The sequence below is a fragment of the Hyla sarda genome, unplaced genomic scaffold, assembly GCF_029499605.1.
Source record: "Hyla sarda isolate aHylSar1 unplaced genomic scaffold, aHylSar1.hap1 scaffold_1761, whole genome shotgun sequence".
NCBI classification, from domain to species: domain Eukaryota; kingdom Metazoa; phylum Chordata; class Amphibia; order Anura; family Hylidae; genus Hyla; species Hyla sarda.
In genome coordinates this window covers 26016-45066 of record NW_026608405.1, presented here as the reverse complement: position 1 = coordinate 45066, position 19051 = coordinate 26016, and the positions used below count along the sequence as shown (strand labels likewise).

The following is a 19051-nucleotide window of genomic DNA, read 5'->3' as shown; positions in this document are numbered from 1 at the left end:
GTATGATATATATAATAAGTGAGGATGTGTATGTGATATATGATGTGATCCCTGTATGATATATATATAAGTGAGGATGTGTATGTGATATATGATGTGATCCCTGTATGATATATATATATATAATAAGTGAGGATGTGTATGTGATATATGATGTGATCCCTGTATGATATATATAAGTGAGGATGTGTATGTGATATATGATGTGATCCCTGTATGATATATATAATAAGTGAGGATGTGTATGTGATATATGATGTGATCCCTGTATGATATATATATATATAATAAGTGAGGATGTGTATGTGATATATGATGTGATCCCTGTATGATATATATAATAAGTGAGGATGTGTATGTGATATATGATATGACCCCTGTATGATATATATAATAAGTGAGGATGTGTATGTGATATATGATGTGATCCCTGTATGATATATATATATATAATAAGTGAGGATGTGTATGTGATATATGATGTGATCCCTGTATGATATATATAAGTGAGGATGTGTATGTGATATATGATGTGATCCCTGTATGATATATATAATAAGTGAGGATGTGTATGTGATATATGATGTGATCCCTGTATGATATATATATATAATAAGTGAGGATGTGTATGTGATATATGATGTGATCCCTGTATGATATATATAATAAGTGAGGATGTGTATGTGATATATGATGTGATCCCTGTATGATATATATATAATAAGTGAGGATGTGTATGTGATATATGATGTGATCCCTGTATGATATATATATATAATAAGTGAGGATGTGTATGTGATATATGATGTGATCCCTGTATGATATATATATAATAAGTGAGGATGTGTATGTGATATATGATGTGATCCCTGTATGATATATATAATAAGTGAGGATGTGTATGTGATATATGATGTGATCCCTGTATGATATATATATATAATAAGTGAGGATGTGTATGTGATATATGATGTGATCCCTGTATGATATATATAATAAGTGAGGATGTGTATGTGATATATGATGTGATCCCTGTATGATATATATATAATAAGTGAGGATGTGTATGTGATATATGATGTGATCCCTGTATGATATATATATATATAATAATTGAGGATGTGTATGTGATATATGATGTGACCCCTGTATGATATATATAAGTGAGGATGTGTATATGATATATGATGTGATCCCTGTATGATATATATATATAATAATTGAGGATGTGTATGTGATATATGATGTGATCCCTGTATGATATATATATAATAAGTGAGAATGTGTATGTGATATATGATGTGACCCCTGTATGATATATATAAGTGAGGATGTGTATGTGATATATGAAGTGATCCCTGTATGATATATATATAAGTGAGGATGTGTATGTGATATATGATGTGATCCCTGTATGATATATGTAAGTGAGGATGTGTATGTGATATATGATGTGATCCCTGTATGATATATATATAAGTGAGGATGTGTATGTGATATATGATGTGATCCCTGTATGATATATAATAAGTAAGGATGTGTATGTGATATATGATGTGATCCCTGTATGATATATATAATAAGTGAGGATGTGTATGTGATATATGATGTGATCCCTGTATGATATATATAATAAGTGAGGATGTGTATGTGATATATGATGTGATCCCTGTATGATATATATAATAAGTGAGGATGTGTATGTGATATATGATGTGATCCCTGTATGATATATATATAATAAGTCAGGATGTGTATGTGATATATGATGTGATCCCTGTATGATATCTATAATAAGTGAGGATGTGTATGTGATATATGATGTGACCCCTGTATGATATATATATATAAGTGAGGATGTGTATGTGATATATGATGTGATCCCTGTATAATATATATAATAAGTGAGGATGTGTATATGATATATGATGTGATCCCTGTATGATATATATAATAAGTGAGGATGTGTATGTGATATATGATGTGATCCCTGTATGATATCTATAATAAGTGAGGATGTGTATGTGATATATGATGTGACCCCTGTATGATATATAGAAGTGAGGATGTGTATGTGACATATGATGTGATCCCTGTATGATATATATAATAAGTGAGGATGTGTATGTGATATATGATGTGATCCCTGTATGATATCTATAATAAGTGAGGATGTGTATGTGATATATGATGTGACCCCTGTATGATATATAGAAGTGAGGATGTGTATGTGATATATGATGTGATCCCTGTATGATATATATATATAATAAGTGAGGATGTGTATGTGATATATGATGTGACCCCTGTATGATATATATATATATATATATATAATAAGTGAGGATGTGTATGTGATATATGATGTGATCCCTGTATGATATATAAGTGAGGATGTGTATGTGATATATGATGTGATCCCTGTATGATATATATAATAAGTGAGGATGTGTATGTGATATATGATGTGACCCTTGTATGATATATATATAATAAGTGAGGATCTGTATGTGATATATGATGTGATCCCTGTATGATATATAATAAGTGAGGATGTGTATGTGATATATGATGTGATCCCTGTATAATATATATATAATAAGTGAGGATGTGTATGTGATATATGATGTGATCCCTGTATGATATATATATAATAAGTGAGGATGTGTATGTGATATATGATGTGATCCCTGTATGATATATATATATATAATAAGTGAGGATGTGTATGTGATGTATGATATATATATATATATATATATAATAAGTGAGGATGTGTATGTGATATATGATGTGATCCCTGTATGATATATATATATAATAAGTGAGGATGTGTATGTGATATATGATGTGATCCCTGTATGATATATATAATAAGTGAGGATGTGTAAGTGATATATGATGTGATCCCTGTATAATATATATATAATAAGTGAGGATGTGTATGTGATATATGATGTGATCCCTGTATGATATATATAATAAGTGAGGATGTGTATGTGATATATGATGTGACCCCTGTATGATATATATAAGTGAGGATGTGTATGTGATATATGATGTGATCCCTGTATGATATATATATAATAAGTGAGGATGTGTATGTGATATATGATGTGATCCCTGTATGATATATATATAATAAGTGAGGATGTGTATGTGATATATGATGTGATCCCTGTATGATATATATATAATAAGTTAGGATGTGTATGTGATATATGATGTGATCCCTGTATGATATATATATGTGAGGATGTGTATGTGATATATGATGTGATCCCTGTATGATATATATATGTGAGGATGTGTATGTGATATATGATGTGATCCCTGTATGATATATGTATATAATAAGTGAGGATGTGTATGTGATCCCTGTATGATATATATATAATAAGTGAGGATGTGTAAGTGATATATGATGTGATCCCTGTATAATATATATATAATAAGTGAGGATGTGTATGTGATATATGATGTGACCCCTGTATGATCTATATAATAAGTGAGGATGTGTATGTGATATATGATGTGATCCCTGTATGATATATATATAATAAGTGAGGATGTGTATGTGATATATGATGTGATCCCTGTATGATATATATATATAATAAGTGAGGATGTGTATGTGATATATGATGTGATCCCTGTATGATATATATAATAAGTGAGGATGTGTATGTGATATATGATGTGATCCCTATATAATATATATATATATAATAAGTGAGGATGTGTATGTGATATATGATGTGATCCCTGTATGATATATATAAGTGAGGATGTGTATGTGATATATGATGTGATCCCTGTATGATATATATAATAAGTGAGGATGTGTATGTGATATATGATGTGATCCCTGTATGATATATATATGTGAGGATGTGTATGTGATATATGATGTGATCCCTGTATGATATATATATATATATATATAATAAGTGAGGATGTGTATGTGATATATGATGTGATCCCTGTATGATATATATATAATAAGTGAGGATGTGTATGTGATATATGATGTGATCCCTGTATGTTATATATATAATAAGTGAGGATGTGTATGTGATATATGATGTGATCCCTGTATGATATATATAAGTGAGGATGTGTATGTGATATATGATGTGACCCCTGTATGTTATATATATAATAAGTGAGGATGTGTATGTGATATATGATGTGATCCCTGTATGATATATATATAATAAGTGAGGATGTGTATGTGATATATGATGTGACCCCTGTATGATATATATAATAAGTGAGGATGTGTATGTGATACATGATGTGATCCCTGTATGATATATATATAATAAGTGAGGATGTGTATGTGACATGTGGGAAGCCTATCAGGCTGAATTTGTGCGAGGGGGCGGGAATTCCCACACCCCTCACACCTCTAGGCGGAGCCGTGTTAGGGGAGGGAGTATAAAATGTCCCTGCATCATGCAGGCGGGGCGTACGTGACGTTTGCGGAAGGCGGTTGTCCAGCGTGCAGACTTCCCATGGGAAACCCGGTTTTCCGGCCTCCAGTCTTTTACTATGTACCCACCTACGCTCCAGGTCCCCCGGGGGTCTGACCGTTCCTCCCCGCCACACTCCGTTGCACGGGGTCTCGTGCGGATTATCTGAGCACCCGGTCCCTGGTTTCCACTGTCCCGGACTCTCCTCCGCTCTCTCCGTGGCAGCCTTCGAGCCCCCCCCCATTTCTGTGGTAATCTCTGCTGGGCCCGGCGATGCATCGGGTGGGGGGGGGGGGGGGTGCTCGGCCGCGGCCGGCCTGCCAGAGCGGCGGAGGAGATCCTGGCCTCTCCTTACCCATGGCCGAGCGGTGTGATCGGTTCCTCCCCGCTCATCTCAGTGGTGCCGCCGGGCCGCGTGGTGTGCGGGGGTGCGTGGCCCACTGCTGTCACAGTGCCCAACTGGTCTCTCACCTGTTTCCTGTGCCGGGTCTCCTCCTCCTTGCTCCCCGTTGCTCTGGGCGGCTTGAACGTTCTCACGGTGCCCGGCCTGATCCGCGCGCCGGGCTCTCCTCCTCGCTCCCCGTGGTTCCGGACAGCTGGAGCGGCGTCCTCCCCGGTTGCCGGGGCGGCGCCGCCGGGCCACGTGGCGTGCGAAGGGGCGGAACCCAAAATTTTTAAAATTCATTTGAAAAAAATAATTTGCAAATAACCAGGGCGGCCGGGTTTAACACACCGGCCCCGACACACGGGGGAATGGCGCAGCCCTATCACATGCAAGGGTTCGGCTCCCCGCAGCCACCGGACCGCGTGTATGCCAAGGGGGCAGAGTTTCTCGTGCAATTTCCCTCCCCAGTTTTCTCGCCCCAGGTTTCCCTGCCAGACTCAGGCCCACCGCGTCCGTGTTGGCAAATGTTCACGTAGCGTCCATGCCGCACAGCCGGTCACAACGTTTGGGCCATGCAGTTACTTGTAACATCCATACCGTACGGTCGCTCATAGTATTTCATACCGTACGGTCATTCAGCAGTCACTCGTAGCATTCATACTGTATAGACGCTCTCAGCATTCATACCGTGCAGTCACTTATAGCTTTCACACCGTGCAGTCACTTATAGCTTTCACACCGCGCAGTCACTTATAGCTTTCACACCGTGCAGTCACTTATAGCTTTCACACCGCGCAGTCACTTATAGCTTTCACACCGTGCAGTCACTCATAGCTTTCACACCGTGCAGTCACTTATAGCTTTCACATCGCGCAGTCACTTATAGCTTTCACACCGTGCAGTCACTTATAGCTTTCACACCGTGCAGTCACTTATAGCTTTCACACCGTGCAGTCACTTATAGCTTTCACACCGTGCAGTCACTTATAGCTTTCACACCGTGCAGTCACTCATAGCTTTCACACCGTGCAGTCACTTATAGCTTTCACACCGCGCAGTCACTTATAGCTTTCACACCGTGCAGTCACTTATAGCTTTCACACCGGGCAGTCACTCATAGCTTTCACACCGTGCAGTCACTCATAGCTTTCACACCGTGCAGTCACTCATAGCTTTCACACCGGGCAGTCACTCATAGCTTTCACACCGTGCAGTCACTCATAGCTTTCACACCGTGCAGTCACTTATAGCTTTCACACGTGCAGTCACTCATAGCTTTCACACCGGGCAGTCACTCATAGCTTTCACACCGGGCAGTCACTCATAGCTTTCACACGTGCAGTCACTCATAGCTTTCACACCGTGCAGTCACTTATAGCTTTCACACCGTGCAGTCACTTATAGCTTTCACACCGTGCAGTCACTCATAGCTTTCACACCGTGCAGTCATGCATAGCTTTCACACCGTGCAGTCACTCATAGCTTTCACACCGTGCAGTCACTTATAGCTTTCATACCGTGCAGTCATAGCTTTCATATCGTGCAGTCACTCATAGCTTTCACACCGTGCAGTCACTTATAGCTTTCATACCGTGCAGTCATAGCTTTCACACCGTGCAGTCACTTATAGCTTTCAAACCGTGCAGTCACTTATAGCTTTCACACCGTGCAGTCACTTATAGCTTTCACACCGTGCAGTCACTTATAGCTTTCACACCGCGCAGTCACTTATAGCTTTCACACGTGCAGTCACTCATAGCTTTTACACCGGGCAGTCGCTCATAGCTTTCACACCGTGCAGTCACTCATAGCTTTCACACCGTGCAGTCACTCATAGCTTTCACACCGTGCAGTCACTCATAGCTTTCACACCGTGCAGTCACTCATAGCTTTCACACCGTGCAGTCACTCATAGCTTTCATACCGTGCAGTCACTTATAGCTTTCACACCGTACAGTCACTTATAGCTTTCACACCGTGCAGTCACTTATAGCTTTCACACCGTGCAGTCACTTATAGCTTTCACACCGTGCAGTCACTCATAGCTTTCACACCGTGCAGTCACTTATAGCTTTCACACCGTGCAGTCACTCATAGCTTTCACACCGTGCAGTCACTCATAGCTTTCACACCGTGCAGTCACTCATAGCTTTCACACCGTGCAGTCACTTATAGCTTTCACACTGTGCAGTCACTCATAGCTTTCACACCGTGCAGTCACTTATAGCTTTCACATCGCGCAGTCACTCATAGCTTTCACACCGTGCAGTCACTCATAGCTTTCACACCGTGCAGTCACTTATAGCTTTCACATCGCGCAGTCACTTATAGCTTTCACACCGTGCAGTCACTTATAGCTTTCACACCGTGCAGTCACTTATAGCTTTCACACCGTGCAGTCACTCATAGCTTTCACACCGTGTAGTCACTTATAGCTTTCACATCGCGCAGTCACTCATAGCTTTCACACCGTGCAGTCACTCATAGCTTTCACACCGTGCAGTCACTCATAGCTTTCACACCGTGCAGTCACTCATAGCTTTCACACCGTGCAGTCACTTATAGCTTTCACACCGTGCAGTCACTTATAGCTTTCACACCGTGCAGTCACTCATAGCTTTCACACCGTGCAGTCACTTATTGCTTTCACACCGTGCAGTCACTTATAGCTTTCACACCGTGCAGTCACTCATAGCTTTCACACCGTGCAGTCACTTATAGCTTTCACATCGCGCAGTCACTCATAGCTTTCACACCGTGCAGTCACTCATAGCTTTCACACCGTGCAGTCACTCATAGCTTTCACACCGTGCAGTCACTCATAGCTTTCACACCGTGCAGTCACTTATAGCTTTCACACCGTGCAGTCACTTATAGCTTTCACACCGTGCAGTCACTTATTGCTTTCACACCGGGCAGTCACTCATAGCTTTCACACCGTGCAGTCACTTGTTGTTCACTGTGCAGTCACTTCTAGCTCGTACCGTGCAGTCACTCACAGCGTCCATACCGGGCAGTCACTCGTAGTATCCACGCCGCACGTTGCTACACGGCCTACGCTCATACCTTTGCTCCACACGTAACACATACACGGTACCTACACTCATTTGCGTACTGCTTTTGCGACACATGGCAGTTTCCATATTGCACGTAGGTCACGGTGCGCGTAGTCACTCATAGTGTTTAATACCGTGCAGTCACTCATAGCGTTTCATGCAGTCGTTCAGAACATTCATTCCGTACAGTCCCAAAAAAAAAGAAAAATAAATGCGTATATATAGTACATACATGCGTTGTAGCTTATATGCAGAAGGTGCAGTTACAGTGTTGTATACAGTACACAAGGTCATAGTAGCATGCAGTAGGTTACAGGGTTAAGCATAGCACATACGCTCGTGGCGTACTTGCAGTGGGTACATGGTAGTATCGGATACAGTACACACGCTCACAGTGTTATATTGCAGTGGGTAGTTAGTGTTGTATACAGTCCATGCGCTCATAGTGTTGTTGCAGTGGGTATAGTTAGTTTGTACACCAGTATATATGCTTATAGTGTTATTTGTAGGGGTTACAGTCATAGGCACGGTATACAGTTAATATGCTCATAGTGTCAGACGCAGTAGGTACAGTTAGGGTAGTTTGCAGTACATATGCGCAGTGTAATATGCAGTGGGTACAGTCACACTGGCATGGTATACAGGGCATATGCTCATAGTGTTATAGGCGGTAGGCACAGTTAGGTGGCACAGTGCTTAGGCTCAGTGTCATATGCAGCAGGTACAGTTAGTGTTTTTGTTACAGCACGTATACTCATAGTGTCATATGCAGAACCCACAGTTAGTGTTGCATACAGTACATGCGCCCATAGTGTCTCATGCAGCAGGTACAGTTACTGTTGTGTACAGTTCACACGCTCGTCACACGCAATATTCCCCTCCAGCTGATCCAGTTGTCTCCTCTTCCCCTCCAGCCGATCCAGTTGTCTCCTCTTCCCCTCCAGCCGATCCAGTTGTCTCCTCTTCTCCTCCAGCTGATCCAGTTGTCTCCTCTTCCCCCTCCAGCCGATCCAGTTGTCTCCTCTTCCCCTCCAGCCGATCCAGTTGTCTCCTCTTCCCCTCCAGCCGATCCAGTTGTCTCCTCTTCCCCTCCAGCTGATCCAGTTGTCTCCTCTTTTCCTCCGGCTGATCCAGTTGTCTCCTCTTCTCCTCCGGCTGATCCAGTTGTCTCCTCTTCTCCTCCGGCTGATCCAGTTGTCTCCTCTTCTCCTCCGGCTGATCCAGTTGTCTCCTCTTCTCCTCCGGCTGATCCAGTTGTCTCCTCTTCTCCTCCGGCTGATCCAGTTGTCTCCTCTTCTCCTCCGGCTGATCCAGTTGTCTCCTCTTCTCCTCCGGCTGATCCAGTTGTCGCCTATTCCCCTCCGGCTAATCCAGTTGTCTCCTCTTCTCCTGAATGACCCCCAAGGATGGACAAGGACAGGAATGAGATGACTAAGAGAATATTACACTTCACCTTGGAGATCCTCCACCTGCTAACCGGAGAGGTGAGGTGACCCATCTACATTTCCACTATTGTTGTCCCCATCTACATTTTCACCATTTTTGTTCCCCCATCTACATTTTCACCATTTTTGTTCCCCCATCTACATTTCCACCATTGTTGTTCCCCCATCTACATTTCCACCATTGTTGTCCCCATCTACATTTCCACCATTGTTGTCCCCCATCTACATTTCCACCATTGTTGTCCCCCCATCTACATTTCCACCATTGTTGTCCCCCCATCTACATTTCCACCATTGTTGTCCCCATCTACATTTCCACCATTGTTGTCCCCCATCTACATTTCCACCATTGTTGTCCCCCATCTACATTTCCACCATTGTTGTCCCCCATCTACATTTCCACCATTGTTGTCCCCCATCTACATTTCCACCATTGTTGTCCCCCCATCTACATTTCCACCATTGTTGGGCCCATCTACATTTCCACCATTGTTGTCCCCTCCATCTACATTTCCACCATTGTTGTCCCCATCTACATTTCCACCATTGTTGGCCCCCATCTTTGGAGCCGCTCTATGTCCTGGATGTCTTTTTGTAGGTGAGGTCTCCAGAACGGACCCCAGTATTCCAGATGTGCTCACTAGAGCTCTATACAGGGGGCACAATCTCCTCTTTGTAGTGGGGGAGGAATACTGGGGTCAGTCCCCTCATTGTCTCTCTCCATACACAGGATTACACCATAGTGAAGAAGACATGGGGGGAGTGTGTGGCCCCCAGCAGCCATCTCCATGAGTCAGGAGGACGGAGCAGGGCCCGGGGCCCCATCACAGAGCCACGACCTCTCTCACTGATACATGAGAAGAAGATCCTAGAACTCATCCACAGGATCACTGAGCTGCTGACTAGAGAGGTGACCCTGCTGGGACATTATACAGTAATGGAGGGATCTGGTGATGATTAGAGAGGTGACACTGCTGGGACATTATACAGTAATGGAGGGGTCTGGTGATGATTAGAGAGGGGACACTGCTGGGACATTATACAGTAATGGAGGGGTCTGGTGATGATTAGAGAGGTAACACTGCTGGGACATTATACAGTAATGGAGGGGTCTGGTGATGACTGGGGAGGTGACACTGTTGGGACATTATATAGTAATGGAGGGGTCTGGTGATGATTAGAGAGGTGACACTGCTGGGACATTATACAGTAATGGAGGGGTCTGGTGATGATTAGAGAGGTGACACTGCTGGACATTATACAGTAATGGAGGGGTCTGGTGATGACTGGAGAGGTGACACTGCTGGGACATTACACAGTAATGGAGGGGTCTGGTGATGACTGGAGAGGTGACACTGCTGGACATTATACAATAATGGAGGGGTCTGGTGATGACTGGAGAGGTGACACTGCTTGGACATTATACAGTAATGGAGGGGTCTGGTGATGACTGGAGAGGTGACACTGCTGGGACATTATACAGTAATGGAGGGGTCTGGTGATGACTGGAGATGTGACACTGCTGGGACATTATACAGTAATGGAGGGGTCTGGTGATGATTAGAGAGGTGACACTGCTGGGACATTATACAGTAATGGAGGGGTCTGGTGATGACTGGAGAGGTGACACTGCTGGACATTATACAATAATGGAGGGGTCTGGTGATGATTAGAGAGGTGACACTGCTGGGACATTATACAGTAATGGAGGGGTCTGGTGATGATTAGAGAGGTGACACTGCTGGGACATTATACAGTAATGGAGGGGTCTGGTGATGACTGGAGAGGTGACCCTGCTGGGACATTATACAGTAATGGAGGGGTCTGGTGATGATTAGAGAGGTGATACTGCTGGGACATTATACAGTAATGGAGTGGTCTGGTGATGACTGGAGAGGTGACACTGCTGGGACATTATACAGTAATGGAGGGGTCTGGTGATGATTAGAGAGGTGACACTGCTGGGACATTATACAGTAATGGAGGGGTCTGGTGATGATTAGAGAGGTGACACTGCTGGGACATTAAACAGTAATGGAGGGGTCTGGTGATGATTAGAGAGGTGACACTGCTGGGACATTATACAGTAATGGAGGGGTCTGGTGATGACTGGAGAGGTGACACTGCTGGGACATTATACAGTAATGGAGGGGTCTGGTGATGACTGGAGAGGTGACACTGCTGGACATTATACAGTAATGGAGGGGTCTGGTTATGATTAGAGAGGTGACACTGCTGGGACATTATACAGTAATGGAGGGGTCTGGTGATGATTAGAGAGGTGACACTGCTGGGACATTATACAGTAATGGAGGGGTCTGGTGATGATTAGAGAGGTGACACTGCTGGGACATTATACAGTAATGGAGGTGTCTGGTGATGACTGGAGAGGTGACACTGCTGGGACATTATACAGTAATGGAGGGGTCTGGTGATGATTAGAGAGGTGACACTGCTGGGACATTATACAGTAATGGAGGGGTCTGGTGATGACGATATCATTGTGTGTCAGGTTCCTATAAGGTGTCAGGATGTGGCGGTCTATTTCTCCATGGAGGAGTGGGAGTATGTAGAAGGACACAAGGATCTGTACCAGGACATAGTCATGATGGAGGATCACCGGCCCCTCACATCACAAGGTAAGAAGAGACATATATATATATATATATATATATATATATATATATATATATATATATCACTCTCACTACCTAGTAACATAGAAATCTATGCAGCACTGATGTATTCATTCCCTGTGTGTTCCCTTCAGATGGAGTCATTGATAGAAATCCACCCGAGAGGTGTCCCCGTCCTCTGTATTCCCAGGACTGTCCAGAGGGAAATGTCTCAGAGAAGCATCAGGTAGATGGTGTTAAAGTGTCCTTAATCTGACCATAAAGTGATTGAACCCATTATCATGACATCATAGGTCCCACTAATTAATTACCCCTAAATGACCCGGCACTTTCATTTTTTCCTCCTTACATTTAAAAAAATCATAACGCTTTCAATTTTGCACCTAAAAAAATATATTATGGCTTAGTTTTTTGCGCCACCAATTCTTCTTTGTAATGACATCAGTCATTTTACCCAAAACTCAATGATGAAACGAAAAAAAATTGTAATTGTGCGACAAAATTTAAGGAAAAAACACCATGTTGTAACTTTTGGGGGCTTCCGTTTCTACGTAGTACATATTTCGGTATAAATGCCCCCTTCTCTTTATTCTGTAGGTCCATACGATTATAATGATCCCCGAATTATATAGGTTGGAAAAAATCATAACTACATGCAGGAAAATTTATGCCACATATGTTTATTTTTATTTATAGTTATTTTTATTTTTATTTTTTTCAAATGGTAAAAGGGGGGTGATTCAAACTTTTATTAGGGAAGGGGTTAAATTATCTTAACTTTTTTTTCCCTTTTTTTTTTTTTTTTTTGCAGTGTTACAGGAGACCATAATACTGATCACACTGATCTCTTATACTGATCATTATTATCCCATAGGAGACTATAATACTGCACACACTGATCTCTTATACTGATCATTATTATCCCATAGGAGACTATAACACTGCACACACTGATCTCTTATACTGATCATTATTATCCCATAGGAGACTATAACACTGCACACACTGATCTCTTATACTGATCATTATTATCCCATAGGAGACTATAACACTGCACACACTGATCTCTTATACTGATCATTATTATCCCATAGGAGACTATAATACTGTACACACTGATCTCTTATACTGATCATTATTATCCCATAGGAGACTATAACACTGCACACTCTGATCTCTTATACTGATCATTATTATCCCATAGGAGACTATAACACTGCACACACTGATCTCTTATACTGATCATTATTATCCCATAGGAGACTATAACACTGCACACACTGATCTCTTATACTGATCATTATTATCCCATAGGGACCTATAACACTGCACACACTGATCTCTTATACTGATCATTGTTATCCCATAGGAGACTATAACACTACACACACTGATCTCTTATACTGATCATTATTATCCCATAGGAGACTATAACACTGCACACACTGATCTCTTATACTGATCATTATTATCCCATAGGAGACTATAACACTGCACACACTGATCTCTTATACTGATCATTATTATTCCATAGGGACCTATAACACTGCACACACTGATCTTATACTGATCATTATTATCCCATAGGAGACTATAATACTACACACTGATCTCTTATACTGATCATTGTTATCCCATAGGAGACTATAACACTGCACACACTGATCTCTTATACTGATCATTATTATCCCATAGGGACCTATAACACTGCACACACTGATCTCTTATACTGATCATTGTTATCCCATAGGAGACTATAACACTGCACACACTGATCTCTTATACTGATCATTGTTATCCCATAGGGGGCTATAACACTGCACACACTGATCTCTTATACTGATCATTATTATCCCATAGGGACCTATAACACTGCACACACTGATCTTATACTGATCATTATTATCCCATAGGAGACTATAATACTACACACTGATCTCTTATACTGATCATTATTATCCCATAGGGACCTATAACACTGCACACACTGATCTCTTATACTGATCATTGTTATCCCTTAGGAGACTATAACCTCACACACTGATCTCTTATACTGATCATTGTTATCCCATAGGGGGCTATAACACTGCACACACTGATCTCTTATACTGATCATTATTATCCCATAGGGACCTATAACACTGCACACACTGATCTCTTATACTGATCATTGTTATCCCATAGGAGACTATAACACTGCACACACTGATCTCTTATACTGATCATTGTTATCCCATAGGGACCTATAACACTGCACACACTGATCTTATACTGATCATTATTATCCCATAGGAGACTATAATACTACACACTGATCTCTTATACTGATCATTGTTATCCCATAGGAGACTATAACACTGCACACACTGATCTCTTATACTGATCATTATTATCCCATAGGGACCTATAACACTGCACACACTGATCTCTTATACTGATCATTGTTATCCCTTAGGAGACTATAACACTGCACACACTGATCTCTTATACTGATCATTGTTATCCCATAGGGGGCTATAACACTGCACACACTGATCTCTTATACTGATCATTATTATCCCATAGGGACCTATAACACTGCACACACTGATCTTATACTGATCATTATTATCCCATAGGAGACTATAACACTGCACACACTGATCTCTTATACTGATCATTGTTATACCATAGGAGACTATAATATTGCACACACTGATCTCTTATACTGATCATTATTATCCCATAGGAGACTATAACACTGCACACACTGATCTCTTATACTGATCATTATTATCCCATAGGGACCTATAACACTGCACACACTGATCTCTTATACTGATCATTATTATCCCATAGGGACCTATAACACTGCACACACTGATCTCTTATACTGATCATTGTTATCCCTTAGGAGACTATAACACTGCACACACTGATCTCTTATACTGATCATTGTTATCCCATAGGGGGCTATAACACTGCACACACTGATCTCTTATACTGATCATTATTATCCCATAGGGACCTATAACACTGCACACACTGATCTCTTATACTGATCATTATTATCCCATAGGAGACTATAACACTGCACACACTGATCTTATACTGATCATTATTATCCCATAGGAGACTATAACACTGCACACACTGATCTCTTATACTGATCATTGTTATACCATAGGAGACTATAATATTGCACACACTGATCTCTTATACTGATCATTATTATCCCATAGGAGACTATAACACTGCACACACTGATCTCTTATACTGATCATTATTATCCCATAGGGACCTATAACACTGCACACACTGATCTTATACTGATCATTATTATCCCATAGGAGACTATAATACTACACACTGATCTCTTATACTGATCATTATTATCCCATAGGAGACTATAACACTGCACACACTGATCTCTTATACTGATCATTGTTATACCATAGGAGACTATAATATTGCACACACTGATCTCTTATACTGATCATTATTATCCCATAGGAGACTATAACACTGCACACACTGATCTCTTATACTGATCATTATTATCCCATAGGGACCTATAACACTGCACACACTGATCTCTTATACTGATCATTGTTATCCCTTAGGAGACTAGAACACTGCACACACTGATCTCTTATACTGATCATTGTTATCCCATAGGGGGCTATAACACTGCACACACTGATCTCTTATACTGATTATTATTATCCCATAGGGACCTATAACACTGCACACACTGATCTTATACTGATCATTATTATCCCATAGGAGACTATAACACTGCACACACTGATCTCTTATACTGATCATTGTTATACCATAGGAGACTATAATATTGCACACACTGATCTCTTATACTGATCATTGTTATCCCATAGGGACCTATAACACTGCACACACTGATCTTATACTGATCATTATTATCCCATGGGAGACTATAACACTGCACACACTGATCTCTTATACTGATCATTATTATCCCATAGGGACCTATAACACTGTACACACTGATCTCTTATACTGATCATTATTATCCCATAGGAGACTATAACACTGCACACACTGATCTTATACTGATCATTATTATCCCATAGGAGATTATAATACTGATCACACTGATCTCTTATACTGATCATTATTATCCCATAGGAGACTATAACACTGCATACACTGATCTCTTATACTGATCATTATTATCCCATAGGAGACTATAACACTGCACACACTGATCTCTTATACTGATCATTATTATCCCATAGGGACCTATAACACTGTACACACTGATCTCTTATACTGATCATTATTATCCCATAGGAGACTATAACACTGCACACACTGATCTTATACTGATCATTATTATCCCATAGGAGATTATAATACTGATCACACTGATCTCTTATACTGATCATTATTATCCCATAGGAGACTATAACACTGCACACACTGATATCTTGTACTGATCATTATTATCCCATAGGAGACTATAACACTGCACACACTGATCTCTTATACTGATCATTGTTATCCCATAGGAGACTATAACACTGCACACACTGATCTCTTATACTGATCATTGTTATCCCATAGGAGACTATAACACTGCACACACTGATCTCTTATACTGATCATTACTATCCAATAGGAGACTATAATACTGATCACACTGATCTCTTATACTGATCATTATTATCCCATAGGAGACTATAACACTGCACACACACTGATCTCTTATACTGATCATTATTATCCCATAGGAGACTATAACACTGCACACACACTGATCTCTTATACTGATCATTATTATCCCATAGGAGACTATAACACTGCACACACTGATCTCTTATACTGATCATTGTTATCCCATAGGAGACTATAACACTGAACATTACAATATGTCTTTATTACAGTATAAACATACGGTTATAACCCTTTCCCTACCTACCCCGTCAGCCTGGCTCACTAAATACCTCATCCATACGTGACCAATCCTCTTCTATTTTCTTACTCTTTTTTGGAGTTTTTATAATACATTTTTTCATACGTTTTAACTTTCCTAGACAGCTCAAACCAATCTTGTTTACTTGGGGCCTTAGGGGACATCCATTTTCTGAGAAGTATAATTTTCGCTAGTCCGAACAGTTTTAATATTATTATTTTGTGTTTAATTCCGTCCAACTTTAAACCTAGTAACACTATTCTGGGTTCATATCGGATCTTTACTTGAAATCTCTCATTTACCGTATCTATCACCTCTCGCCCACATTCTGGAGCTTTACATCAATTCCATATGGAGCCGGTAGCGTCATCACGATTACATTTGGGGCATTTTGTCTTGGAGTGTATTGTGTACGATAGAACATCATAAAATGGGATATTCTGTGATTCCCACTAATTGAAGCGAACTTTAAATGATTAAATATAATCCCCCATTCTTCCTCATTATCACCTGTCTTTCTCCCATTTTTCTGCAGTGCTTCATGTTTACTATTAACCAATTGTTTTCAGTGCGTGAGCCTGTGTTATAAATCTCCTTCTCTTTCCCAAAAGCTTCTCTAACTTGAATGTACCTAAAAATATTATTGGAGTCTAACTTAAATTTCTCCATTATCTAATAGTTTACCCTGCGCAAAAATGGGATTTACTACAAATATCCCTTTAATTTCCCAATCAGTAAAATTAGACATTTTTTGTAATTCTGGAAAGTGTTGATTTTGCCACCAAGTCGTGCACCAAATACTTTATCCCAATTATCTTCTTCATTTTCTCCCAAACTTTGCTTATTTTAATAGGGCAGTTGTATTATCCTCCAACCATTTAATCGACCACTTTCTGATAGTTCCCATATTGATTTACTTTTATTCCCTTGTTTCGAAAAGAACTTCTTTGTTACCTCCTGTTCCTGTATCAAAAACAATGCTTGTGACGCTAATAAAAAAAAATCCGGAATCTTAAGTCCGCCCCCTTCCTAAGGAGGTGTCAAAAAGTGTAGTTTAATTCTCACACGTTTCCGATCTGCCATGTTTAATCGCAATTTAATCCAGATATGAATTTTTGTTTTTATTTTTTCCAACAATAGGTAATAGATGAAGTTTATAGAACTCCTCTACAGTTTGAGATTTTTATGCCCAGATATTCCAAGTTATCTGTTGTTTTTAATATTTTTATATTTCCTATAGGCGAACTACGGGAGCAGCCCTGATTTTTGCCAGTTTATTTTAAAGGGGTACTCCGCCCCTAGACATCTTATCCCCTATCCAAAGGATAGGAGATAAGATGTCAGATCGCCGGGGTCCCGCTGCTGGGGACCCCGGGAATCGCCGCTGTGGCACCGCGAGATCATTACTGCGCAGAGTGAGTTCGCTCTGTGCGTAATTACGGGCGATACAGGGGCTGGAGCAGCGTGACGTCATGGCTCCGCCCTTAAGGCATCACGGCCCGTCCCCTTAATACAAGTCTATGGTAGGGGGCGTGATGACCACCACGCCCCCTCCCATAGACTTGTATTGACGGGGGCGGGCCGTGACATCACGAGGGGCGGAGCCGTGACGTAACGATGCTCCGGCCCCTGTATCGCCCGTCATTACATGCAGAGTGATCTCGCTCTGCGCAGTAATGATAGCGGGGTGCCGCATCGGCGATCCCGGGGGTCCCCAGCAGCGGGACCCCGGCGATCTGACATCTTATCTCCTATCCTTTGGATAGGGGATAAGATGTCTAGGGGCGGAGTACCCCTTTAAACCCGGATATTGCCCCAAGATCCTCAACCTTTTGAACTACCAAGGGGACTTTTTGAATTGGATCTTTAATAAACCTTATCGCATCGTCTGCGTAAAGCAGAATCTTTTCTTTATCCCCCTGAGAGCCAAACCCATTAAATGCTTCTGATTCCCGAATGTTAATAGCTAATGGTTCCATAAACAATGCGAAAAGCAATGGCGAGAGGGGGCAACCCTACCTTGTTCCTCTTTCCAAGTATATCCTTTCAGAGAGTTCGCCGATAATATTTATTCTTGCAGAGGGTAGTGAATAAATTGTCCTAATCACTTTTGGGAACTCT

General features: G+C 41.1%; 1 protein-coding gene across 8 annotated transcripts in view; it reads left to right on the top strand.

Annotated features, from left to right (window-relative positions):
* The window catches only part of LOC130313389 (zinc finger protein 260-like), a 45129-nt gene that overhangs the window by 9632 nt on the left and 16446 nt on the right, over positions 1-19051 (top strand). For 3 of the 8 annotated variants that reach the window (XM_056552653.1, XM_056552648.1, XM_056552650.1), the window contains exons 2-5: positions 8831-9400; positions 10092-10271; positions 11874-12000; positions 12132-12223. In XM_056552653.1, coding sequence (XP_056408628.1) covers positions 9323-9400; positions 10092-10271; positions 11874-12000; positions 12132-12223 — 477 coding nt within the window. In that variant the 5' untranslated portion in view covers positions 8831-9322. Of the gene's footprint in view, positions 1-7854; positions 9401-10091; positions 10272-11873; positions 12001-12131; positions 12224-19051 lie in introns of those variants that run through there. The other 5 variants (XM_056552652.1, XM_056552651.1, XM_056552655.1 and 2 more) reach the window with 3 other exon arrangements.